The 12,831-nt window shown below is 37.7% G+C and overlaps 2 protein-coding genes across 3 annotated transcripts in view; both read left to right on the forward strand.

Moving 5' to 3' along the window:
* The window catches only part of CEP126 (centrosomal protein 126kDa), a 153,484-nt gene extending 146,149 nt beyond the window's left edge, over positions 1-7,335 (forward strand). Inside the window, exon 11 of the mRNA XM_012659106.1 lies at positions 7,250-7,335. Within this exon, the coding sequence (XP_012514560.1) occupies positions 7,250-7,335 (86 nt within the window). The remainder of the gene's footprint in view (positions 1-7,249) is intronic.
* A 215-nt stretch (positions 7,336-7,550) lies between these two features.
* Positions 7,551-12,831, forward strand: part of LOC105822217 (chromosome unknown open reading frame, human C11orf70) — a 49,749-nt gene continuing 44,468 nt past the window's right edge. The window contains exons 1-2 of one of the 2 annotated variants that reach the window (XM_012659157.1): positions 7,551-7,715; positions 7,939-8,020. In XM_012659157.1, the coding sequence (XP_012514611.1) occupies positions 7,606-7,715; positions 7,939-8,020 (192 nt within the window). In that variant the 5' untranslated portion in view covers positions 7,551-7,605. The remainder of the gene's footprint in view (positions 7,716-7,938; positions 8,021-12,831) is intronic. The other variant, XM_012659158.1, reaches the window with a different exon arrangement.

Genomic DNA, 12,831 nt, shown 5'->3' on the forward strand with positions numbered 1-12,831 from the left:
TAGAACCCTCACTTTATCTTCTGTATTGAAAATTATTCAAGTGTATGTCTAAAGAACATGATAAGCTGATGTACCAAAACCACCGTGCTTTCTGAGGAACTGTTTATCACAAACCATAACAATCTCTTAAGGCATCAGCAACAGCCCATCCCTCTCTCAAAAAAAAAGTACTGAAAAAAATAGAAATAAAAAAATCTTGAGAATTTGTTATCTGGGATCTGCAAAGAGACCTGTCTGATTGGACTGGGAGACACCCTCACCCCCCAGCTCCCTGACATTGCAACACACAAATGAAAAAGACTCACCTGTGGCCCAAAAGCAGCTGTAACTCCCAGAATGAGAAGCTAGATAAATACTACACTTAGAAGAGGCACTCAGGAATAGTCACAGACCGAGCCTCACAAGTATGTTTATAGTGCCAAATGAGAAACAACACAAGGAGCCATGGCAACCCAGAAGATGGGGAAAGGCAGATAAAGGTGAGAGGACAGGAAATGCTCATCCCTGTTAGCATGGAGGAACTTTGACCAGAATTCCACTCTAATACATGAGTGTAAAACAGCTTAGTGATCCTTTTCTTCAAGCACTCCCAGACAGTTCTTAGATTAAGTATAGGTTTATCTGTATGTTTACCCCTGATAAAAAAAAAAAAAATATGTAACTAATGATCAAGAGCCATCCTCCTCCCCCATTAGTGCCTCACTTCTGCACACCAAAGTAGGGGTTCTCCAACTAAACCCCCTACTTTTAGCATTTTCCTCCACCTCAGGCAATAGTTATAGCCTCTTACTGGGCCTTAGCCATCCCCTAACCTAGCCCCCACCCCACAGTGCTGGAGGCGTGGCAGATTCATTTGAGTAGGAAGTTGGGATACCTTGCTTTGTAACATTTCATAAACTTTGTTTAAACAAGTGTAAACCAAAAACAGGATTTTGCAATAAAAAGTATTTTTATAGAAACCAAACAAAGACTAACAAGAGTTGTACCCAGCCATTAGGAAGGTAAAGGAACTCCTTTTCTTTACAGCCCTAAAAAGCTTTAAATTAATGTCAAAGACAGGAGTCCTGTCACGGAACAGAGAGACGAGTTCCAGCCCCTACTTGTTTATAATCTTCCTGAGGCCATAAGGCCACCCCCACCCCATCCCCCCACTCTGCCCCACCCCACACTAAACTAAAGGCAGAAACGAAAAGGCAGTCCAATTTAACCCTTTCCTTTACCACGGGGCCTTTTAACTGCCAGCAGATAATATTAATTACATCATGAAGCTTCTGCTATGCTAAACAAAGCCAAAGTTAATAAACAAATAATAATGATGCTCATTTAGTTAGCACGTACCAGGCACTGGTATAAGCACATACATATGTTTCTTCAATTAGTCCCTGCAACGACCTGTATGAGGAGACTGAGACAGAGAAGGTAACTGGTCAAGTTAACTTCACACAGTAAGTAGCAGAGTAAAAAGCAGAATTGCTTGACCCTAACATCTATGCTTTAACTACAGTTAAAGACTATAAATGAAATTTATGCATAATAAATTATCTGTAAAAAGTTAATTTAATATAATTATAAATTTATTCATAAATAAATTAGCTAAAAATTAAATTTATAAATATAATTAAATTTATAAAATGTTATTTATTCAAAGATAATCCGTAAAGCTCAAGTTGTTTTAAATTAAATATATCCAGGCAGCAAATATGCCTATGGCTAGCTAACCTTAATGCTTACAACAAAAATATAACTGCCATCTTAGTCAAATCATTTGTATTTTCACACATATGATGTAATATAGATCAATAAAACTGGAATCATTGATTCATTTACACAATAAATTTCTTGGAATCCTCTTCTGTGTGCCAACCACTAAGAATACAATGTTGAACAGAATACTCAGTCTCTGACCTCTTATATTATTGGCTAATGAGGGAGATAAAAATTAAATCTATTAATGGAAGCACACAAATATTTAAATAATTGCAAACAGTTATAAGCTTTTGTGGGGGAAGAAAGTACGTTGTTATGAGAGATTAACCAGAAAAACTAATATTGATTGGTGACCAGCAAAGTCCCTCTGACAAATTGACTTGTAACCTGAAACTTGAAGGAGACATAGGAAGTAGTTAGGCTAAGAGGGAGAGGGAAGGAGGCGTTCCAGGCAGAGGACCTTGAGCCCTGAGGCTTTTGCCAAGGCCCTCAGCAAGAAAAGAGTGTGGTTCTTTCCCAACCAGTGATCCTTGGGTAGAAAGCCAGGGGAAAAGAAAGGAAATGAGGAAAACTAGGTAGGCCCTAAGGATTTTGTATTGTACCTTACATGCCCATCGAAACCCACTGAAGGATTCTGAACAGTGTAGTTTTATAAGTTAATTTATCATTTTTTAAAACTCATTCTGGCTGCTGAGTTCATAATGAATGTCAGGTGAACAAGAATGGAAGAGAGAGACTGATTATGAAGTTTTACTTAAAATTGTTCCAACAAAAAGATGGTAGTGGCTTGGACTAAAGTGACAACAGTGGAATTTGGAAAGAAGTGGACAGACTGCATATACCTTTAGGAGATTATAAGATTTAGTGACGAATTTGATATGGGGAAAGATAAGGGAGGGGTGAGACAAAGTGGGGTCAAAGATTAAGTCTCAGTTTTCTGAATTGAACACCTGGGTAGATGGAAGTGTAGAATAGTTTGAAATAAGAGTAAAAGGAGCTCATGTGTACAGTGGATGGATGTTATCTAAAACAGCACTTCTCATTTAATGCGTATGTGAATCACCTGAAGAGTCTTGTTAAAGTACAGATTTTGATTCATGAGATCTGAGATCAGGCCAGAGATTCTGCATTTTTACAAGCTCCCAAATGATGTCAATGCTGCTAGTCCATAGACCACATTTTGAGTAGCAACGCCCTCCTATAGATACCCTATGCTCAGAAGATTGCAAACTTTTTGCCAAACAAGAATAATTTTTTATTTAATTATCACAATTTCATAAAAGTTTGAGTATATTTTAATTACAAAAAAGAGAACATAATTTAAAAATAAAGAAGTTTCTTTAATCGGAATAGATTTAATTTTATCAGAAAGTACATCACCTTTATTTTGCTCATTTGGTCACAGATGAAGTGAATTTTTACCTTATGTGCCAAAGGTACATGGCTGTATGAGAAAGTAAATACTTGAATAAAGCAGAGGTTCTAATAAGGTGGAAAAATAAAAGAATGAGTGCTGGCTAAGCAACAAAAAAAGTCTGAAAGAATACATACCTAATAAAATGCTATACTTTATAAAGTTATATCTCTGGGATGGTAGGTAATTTTCATTCTTTTGCTTATTTTCTGTATTAAATATGTGTTGTTTATGCAGTACTTTAAAAAAATGTAAAGATAATTGGGAGGTACTAGAAAAGAAAAAACACCACATAATTGAATTAATGATGGTTATATAGAACATATAACAGTCATGCATATTTGAGTGAGAACCAACAACTAGAAAACCATCAATTCCTAGTAAATATTGAACTCAAAACTATATACTTAAAGTATAATCACTGATTATAAGGTTGAAAAATGATGATAATTTTATCAACACAATAAAAATTATTTATTTTTGAGTAATGCAAAAAATAAGCAAAAAACTTTCTAAACTTGAATTAGCATCTTAAACCCAAAATGAAAATAATTATATTTACATTTTTATTTTTGGATTTTTTTAAAACATAAAAATCACACATGCCAAACCTCATCATAGTGTCTACTTTAAATATGCACAGTATGTCAATTATACTTCAATAAAACTGGAAAAATCAAGAAAAAATTAACTAGAATACTATATGCTATGGAAAATGCTTTTATAAAGTAGTAAGCAAATTTCCCCCTGTTAAACAGCATATAATCTAGTTGGAAAGATGTTCACAAAACATCAGAAAGATAAAGGTCCAAAATAAATATGATCAAATATTTGATCATCTAGCAAGATCTAAATGAATTCAGATAGAAGCATTAGAATAAATTCCTTCATGAGATGAGTTTTAACAAGTTTTAAAGAAAGTGTGGAACTGTTTTGCTCATTGAATAATCTAGAAAACTTGCATCGAACTCATGCAAAAAGCATGTTAAAAATATAAATTCCTAGGCACCATCCAAGACCTACTTAATCTCAGTCTCTGATGGTAGAATCGAGGAATCTACATTTTAATAGCTCCCTCAGGAAATCCTTCCAAAATTAGCTTTCTTTCCATAGGCTCATTTACTGATGGATGTGCAAACTGAAGATTAAATGACTTCTGGTGGTCATACAAGGAAATTTGTGGGGCCCCAAATGTGGTCATGTTTTCAAAGAACATTTGCTGAGTTTGGGGGCCATGCATAGCATGCTGAGTTGCCCAGCCAAAGGCTTCTAAAACGCAGGGTGAAATCTTCCATAATTTCATGGTACTTAGAAGACACAGTCCCACTAGAAAGATAGGGCCTGCCTCAAATACATATGCCGTCTTCCCCTGAAGACATTTGCTAGATTTCAGTGCTAAAGAGCATTGGAAGCTAAAGAATAAGCTCAACGGCTCTGAAAGGCAGAACTGAATCTTCTCATCTTTTGGGGCTGAGAAGATAAACATCTGTTAGGTTCTCAGTCAAAATCTGGGGGTGGAGGGTGATGCCCAGGTTATAGAAACAAAAGAGACAAACTGCACTTCAGTCATACTAAAACTACAGCCCAGCCCTGACCCTGCTGAATCCCTGATTAAAGTTATTAGCATGTACTCTATCTACTTAACAGAGCATATATTGAATACTTTCTGGTAGAAAATAGTATCTCCTGAATCTTTTATACTTTTTAAGTATGCAATATCTTACATTAAAAAGTTGTTAAACACATGAGAAGGAAGAGAAACACAATTTATAAACAAGAGATAAAATAATCAAAAGAAGCCAACCCCCAAATAATCCTGACTGTAAAGCACTCAAAGATTTAAAAATAAATCTGATTACTGTGTTAAAGAAAGAAAAACATACACTAAATGAGTGAAAAAATTGAAAACTTAAATAGAGTAGAATCTATTATACAAGATTAAGATGAGCATTTCTAGAACTTAAAAATAACATACGTGAAATTGAGATTTGAGCAGAAAACAGGATTAGCGAATTCAAACTCAGGTCAATAGAGAATGGAAAAACTGAGGTACAGAGGGGAGGCTGAGGTGGGAGGATCGCTTGAGCTCAGGAGTTCAAGACCAGCCTAAGCAAGAGTGAGACCTCGTCTCTACAAAAATAGAAAAATTAGCCAGGCATGGTGGTGGGCACCTGTAGTCCCAGCTACTCAGGAGGCTGAGTGAGGCAGGAGGGTCACTTGAGCCCAGGAGTTGGAGGTTTCTGTGAGCTAGGCTGACACCATGGCACTTTAGTCTGGGGCGACAGAGGAAGACTGTCTCAAAAAAAAAAAAAAAAAAAGAAAAGAAAATGACAAACTCAATTTAAAATTTATATGGAAATGCAAAGGCAATAGCCTATGTAATTTTAAAGAAAAAGAATAATAAGGCTGGACAACTCATACCATCAGATATTAGGTCTTTATATAAAGCTACACTAATCAAGACAATGTGGCATTGGTGCAAGGACAGTCCAATAGGCAAATGGAACAGAACAGAGAGCAGAGAAACAGTCACTTGATTTATTTAAAAAAAAAAAAAAGTGCCACTGCAATTCACTGTAGATGGTCTTATCAACATATAGGGCTGGGTCAATTGGAAAGCCATAGGGAAAAAATTAAACTTGAGCTTAAAAAAGTTATTTTGAGATGGATTATGAACATAAATATGAGACTATCTTCATAACTTTGTTTATGCAAAAATCAAACTGAGTCAGAGGAAATTAATAAATTGGACTTAATTAAAATTAAGAATTACTAAGCATGAAAGCTATAAGCAGGCTACAGACAAAGAAAATGTTTGCAATAAATATATCTGGCAATGGGGCCGGGCGCGGTGGCTCACGCCTGTAATCCTAGCACTCTGGGAGGCCAAGGCGGGCGGATTGTTTGAGATCAGGAGTTCGAAACCAGCCTGAGCAAGAGCGTGACCCCGCCTCAACTAAAAATTAGAAAGAAATTAATCGGCCAACTAAAAATATATAGAAAAAAAATTAGCCGGGCATGGTGGCGCATGCCTGTAGTCCCAGGCTGAGGCAGAAGCATCACTTGAGCCCAGGAGTTTGAGGTTGCTGTGAGCTAGGCTGATGCCACGGCACTCACTCTAGCCCAGGCAAAAGAGTGAGACTCTGTCTCAAAAAAAAAAAAATATCTGGCAATGGACTCCTATCCAGACTATTTAAAAACTTCCTATTAATTAATAAGAAAGAGACTGACAACCTTTCCTCCTAATGGACAAAACACTTGAATAGACACTTCACTAAAGAATATATCCAAATGGTCCAGAAGTATGTTTAAAAGTTGCTCAACATTAACTATCAAAGACATGCAAATTAAAAATCACAAGGGAAAATTAATACAACCTCCCCAGAATGGCTAAAATTTTAAAAGACTGACAATATTATGTGTTGACAAGAAGGTTGAACAACTGGAAATCTCATGTATTGCTGGTTGGGGTGTAAATTAATCTATACTGGAAAATTTTTTGGCAGTATCTAGTAAAACTAGACATATCATATAACCAAGTAATTCCAATCTTTGATATATCCATCAGAATTGGTGCATAAGTACATCAAAAGATATACACAGGAGTATACATAACGGCTTTCCTAATAGCCTCAAACTGGAAACAACCCAAAAGGATAAACTGTGGTATGGTAATGGAATATAAAACAACAATTAAAAAGAATCAATCTTTCTCTCTCCCTCTCCTCTCTCTCTCTCTCTCTCACATCTGTGTGCGTGTGTTTCTTTTTTCTTCCTTCCCTTTCTCTTTCCTGCTGGAGCTAAGAAATAATCAGGATCAGTTCTTAAGGACTGGGGGAAAAGGAAAGGAAGTTAGCAAAGAGGTGGAAAAGAACTATCCCCCTATTCTGAAGGCCAGGTGCACTGCTATTAGACAAAGACAATTTTCAATAGAAAATAAGAAATATGTGTTTTTCATTAAACAGCGTATTATGTAGCATAGTGTGTATGGAAAACTTTTTATCTATCAGATGTGACTTTTACAGGAAAAAAAAAAAAAAAAGCCAGATGATAAAACAGAATAGTCCCATAGACATTTGTCTTCCAAAATAGATAAAACTAATTAATTCAGAATAATCTTTTCTTCAGAAACGTTTGAGTCATCAGACTTAGATAACTATAAATCTGACATGACAGCTCTGAGACTAGGACCCATGCTGAGTAATCATTATTGAGTTAACATCAACAAGTATCAACTGGCAATCGTTCTCCATCCTCGACCCCTAGTTTCCGTAACTGCCAAGCCGGGGGTTGGGGACTGGCGTGGCTGGCACCGGGGAGGGCGGTGGCACAAGCAACTCTTCCCCTCCCGGGCCCGCCCTGCGGCAAGGCGCGGACCCCTCGGTCCGGGTGCGCGCGAGGCCCCGCCCCCGCAGCGTCGCGCAGACCCGACGGCCGCCGCGTCTCCATGGAAACGGCGTCAGCTCCGAGAAGCCAGGGGCACGATGGCGGCGGGCGAGCCCCGGGCCTCCGGCGGCTACTACTTCAGGTTCCTGCCTCAGAAAACATTCCAGTCTCTGAGCGTTCCGGAGACCACCAGCCGGCTCCGCCAGTGGTGAGGGGCCGAGGGGCAGGGAGAGAAGAGCTCCTCGGCCTTCGCGGCTGTGGAGACGCGGGCCGGGCGTCTAGGGCGCCCGAGCCGGGTCGGCCCGGTCCTGAGAGAACCCTGAAGTCGCTGTGACACCGGGACAGGGCGGACTCCGTGGGTGGGTTGGGCTGATCGTGCCCTGTGAGAGGGTGCCAGCCCCAAGCTAACTTGTTTTCCTCCTCTGTCCCAGGTCCATGCTGGGCAGAATCAAGGCGCAGGCGTTCGGGTTTGACCAGACCTTCCAGGCCCATCGGAAGGATGATTTCGTTATGGTTGGTATAGCGGGCTGGAGAGTTCCTTAGTTCTCTTCTGATTTTTAGCTTTACCCCACGTCGGCATACACTGTTGTGAACGCGCCATTGCTTAGCAACGTCGTTTTCTTGGAGTTTGGGAATAATATAAGATGCAAAGGATATTTTTTAAAAGAACTTTTACATTTGCCATCACCATAAATTTTTCATGTAGCTCATTATTTTACCACCTTCAGTATCTTGCCTGAGAGAACCTTCCAATTCTGGAAAACCGCTTTATCTCTAGAAAATCAGTTTCTCTCTTCTTTAATAGGCACACCTCATTTTAAAGTATTATTACCCAGCTTTATCACCGGCTTTATTTACTAGGCTTAGCTCCAAATTCCTTTTGGTTGTTTCTCAAAATCAAATCCACCCTTAGAACTGGGTAGTTCCAAATGAGAAATTCCAAAAAAAGTTTTAAGCAATGGCATGATGGTTAGAATAAGTCTCTGGCTGCTCGAGGTGACTATTTTGAAAGGGGTAAAATTCACTTGAAAGTGTTTAATTCTGGTGTGTTTGTTAAAGTTTAATCCTTTTATCTTCAATCCTGTTTTCTTTCTCATTAATCAAATGGAAAATAATTGTTATGGTTTGTGAAATTATCTTCATTCTTTGCCATTCATTTCCTTCATGCATCGCCTTTAGTTTATAGTTAGCATAGTTTATTTACTCATTCATTCACAAATAGGTCCTGAGGGCCTGTCCTGTTCCAGGAATTCTGTCAAGTGCTGAGGATACAAGGAGGAACAAGAGCCCAACTTTCAAGGATCTTATAGCCTGTGGCAAGACTGCCAATAAATGAGAAAAAAGTCAGATCACTTCATATAGGGATAAGAGTAGTAAAGAAAATAAGAGGAAAGGGAGAACAGGAACATTTGGTAGGATTGTCTTATAGTTCTGTAGGCTAGCAGTCCTAAATCAAGGTGTTGGCAGCGCCATGATCCCTCTGAAACCTGTAGGGGGGAATCTTTCCTTGCCTCTTCCTAGCTTCTAGTAGTTGCCAACTATCCTTGGCATTCTTTGACTTGCAGCTGCTGCACTTTGATCTCTCTGCCTCTGTTGGCCACAAGGCTTTCTCCCCTCACCAGTCTGTATCTTTTCTCTTTTTATCAGGACACCAGTCAGATTGAATTAAGGGCTGGCCCTATTCTAATATAACCTCAACTAATTATATCTGCAACAACCCTAATTCCAACTAAGGTCACTTTCTTTTTCAAAAAAAAAAAAAAAAAAATGAAGTCTCACTATGTTGCCCAGGCTGGAGTGCCCATGGCTATTCTCGGGCAAGATTATAGCTCACTGCAAACTCCAACTTCTGGCCTCAAGCAGTCCTCCTGCCTCAGCCTCCCGAGTAGCTCGGACTATAGGTTCACACCACTGTGCTTCACCTTAAGGTCACTTTCTGAGGTTTCAGGAAGGACACGAATTTGGGGGGGACGCTATTCAACCCATAACAGAGGGTAAATTGATTAAATGTCTATTTCCCTCTACCTAAGATAGTGTTATAATGTTACTGATAATGACATTAATGATATTTTTCAAATATTCATGGTTAGATTTTTATCATTTTTTATATTTTTCATTTATACCAGTATTGGCTCTCAATTTAATATATTTTTTAAAGATCAGGATTTTAAATAACTGAATTAATATAATTTACTTATTCAATAAATATTTGTTGAATACTCACTGTGTCACTTCTGGGAGGGGGTGTTAAAAAGATGAAAAGATCTGACCTGATCCCAGCTTATAAGCCATGTACAATTTGGGAAGCTAGAAATGTAAAGAAAATTTTCTATGACACAATAAAATAATCGCTATAATAGAGGATATAGGAATGGGGGGAAAATCACCCAATGAAGGGGCTTTGGTGTCAGAGAAAATTTCATGGAGGGTGTACAATTAATTTTGGTTGTTCAGTAGATATGGAGCTCTTCAACAAATTCAAGATTCATCCATAAAACTCCACCAATTTCCATAATACCAGGCAGTTTTTTTCTAATTTTCAAGGTCTTGATGTTTGTTTATCATTTTTTCCCGTGAGCTACACAATATTATTCCTGTAATTCAATTCAAAGGAATATACTCATACAATCATTATTTTTACTCACGTAACTAACTTGGAAGGAAATAAAGCATTGTGTTTAAGAGTATCACCCAGAAGGGGATTTACCTTGAAGCTAATGAATCTTTGGGGCCCCTCATTGGCTCAAGCTCCTCACTTACAGAAGCACCTTCCAAAGAACTCTGAGAGACTGTAGCAATATGTGCACATGGTCATATGTTTTTGAAAATTTTTGAAAGTAAGATATTTTTGTATTCTTATAGCTCCTAAACTTGTATAAGCTTGAGGCCCTTTTACAAAACCTGGATCCTCCCCTGATGTGGCCTCTAGTTAATGGTCTGGGTTCAAATTCCAACTCTGCCAATTACAAGCCATGTGACCTTTAGTGAGTTATTTAACCTTCCCCAGCCTCCTTATACCTTTTTACAAAATGGTCACAGTGCTGGGCACATAATAAGTGTTTCATAAGTATTTGAATATGAAAATAATACTGAATACGTAGTGAGATTTTATGAAGATTAAATGAAATAATATATATAAAATATTTAACAAAATGCCCCATAAGTACTATTATTGTTAGTAACATTTGTACATTGCTTTACCAAATATTTTTCTACAGCAGTAGTGACTCCTGTGCACTTAGATTTAGCTTTCAGCACTTTTTAAACGTTTATCACTAATCTTATAGAGGTTTGGGATTTCGACCCCTATTTTACAGCTAAGGAAACTAAAATTCAGGAAGGTTAAGTAATTTGTGCAAGAATGCCCAGCAAAGGGGAGAACCCAGGTATTCTGACTCTACGTTCCAAGCTGTTTCTACTACCAAGACTCATAACTGAACAAAGGGTATTGTTTAAACTAGAATTGCAGAATTTGAATTTTCCTTTTCAATTTAAAAACAAATTATGTTCCAAAAGTTCATTCGTGAAGTGATAAATGGGTGGAAGGAAGGAAACATTCCAGCAGACATTTTTTTGGTTCCTAGGTCTATACAGATAAATAGACACAATTAAAGACAGGGAAACAGATCAAAAATTGCTTTGCAGAGTGAAAAGTGATATAATACATACTATAGCCACAAGGTACTTTGGTGGCACAAAAGAGAAAGTGATCATTTTTGACTGAAGTGGTCAGAGGAGGGTTTATAAAAGATAAGACTTGAGGTAGGGCCTGAAAGATGAGCAGGAGTTTGTCAGGTAGACAAAGTGGTGGAATAATGTTGGAGAGAGAGGTGGGATGATATTTTAGAAGACCTCTTGTGCCATTCAAAGGAGCCTGGGCTTTATCTAGCTAACAAGAGTCACTGGAAGGTTTTAAGCAAGACTTTAAAATTTAAACTACTGAGATCACCTTGGCAGAAGTGTGGAGGATGGGCTGCTAGGACTGAGTCAGGAAGCAGTGAAACCAAACTGGAGACTGGTCTGCTAGACGGTATAGTCAGAGCGATGTCCTGAAGTAAGACAGGAGTACCAGTATTGCCCAGAGAGACAGAGGAGGTCTTAAGGACTGATAAGATATTGATAGTAAGGGAGAGGGGGATGTGTAGGATGACTCCCAAGTTTCTGGCTTGGTGGACTGGAGTGGCTAATTATGCCATTCAATGTGTAGAAAATGCAGAAGAATAAGGAAAATAAGTTCAGTTTTAGGCATGCTGAATTTGAGGTGCATCCAAGTAGCAATATTCTAGATAGTTGAATGTAATATCTAACTTTTGGTCTCAAGAGAGAGCTCTGTGCTCAATATACAGTGTTGACATCGTTATCATGGGACCAGAGATGATGAGAATTTTCTGCATAAACAACTGCAGGGAAGCCCCTTAATTTACAGAGCTTTCCTGGAGGCCTACACAACACTTCTGCTTACATCTTATGACCAGAACTTAGGCATGTGACCACATCTCAGGGAGGCAGAGAAATGCAGACAGCCGAACACATTGTTGTTCCAAATAAAATCGAAATTCCTTAAGGAAAGAGAGAATTGATATCGGGTCAGAAACCAGCAGTCTGCCAGATAGATGGTGTATCAAATAGCCTCTTATATTAATTTAGAAATACTGTCTTTACATTGTGTATGCAGGATATAAAAAAATAAATAAAAATAGAAGTACTGTTTTTTCCACTTTCACATTTTATGAAACAAGTTTATTTAAAATCTTCATATGCATTTTGACATCATTATCTTTGTTATTACTGTAACTAGTTCATAAGCGATCTAATATTTTGCCAAAGCACATCAGCTTTCCTAAAGTTGAGATACAGAGAGTCCCTTCTAATGCCTCACTGGAAATTCTGTAACAAACCAAAAATACCATTTGTATGTATTAGGAGAGTTTTTTAAAAAAATTCATTTATTAGGTATATAACTATACTTTCAATACTATAATTTGCATTATTTTATTTAGGGAGCCTTTATAAAGACTTATTTTCTCTGGTTCTAGGTCAATTCACTGCAGGCCAGTTGTTCTGTGTCCATTTATAATGACATAAAAAATATGTCATTGTTAAGTTTATAACTCACAGGAAAATATACTAAATCTAAATTAAATTTCCCTCTTTTTAAATGATTCTTTCAGAGGTCAAAAAAATTCAAAACCAGTATGACTTGAGGTTAATTCCAGCTTATGTGTCTTTTTCAAAATGTTCTATTATATAAATTAAAGTACTTGCATGAATACCCTTTAATGTGAAAGACTTTGAAAAGTTATAAGGCAGCTTCTTTTTCTGAA

The sequence above is a fragment of the Propithecus coquereli genome, unplaced genomic scaffold, assembly GCF_000956105.1.
Source record: "Propithecus coquereli isolate 6110/MARCELLA unplaced genomic scaffold, Pcoq_1.0 Scaffold6, whole genome shotgun sequence".
Classification (NCBI taxonomy): domain Eukaryota; kingdom Metazoa; phylum Chordata; class Mammalia; order Primates; family Indriidae; genus Propithecus; species Propithecus coquereli.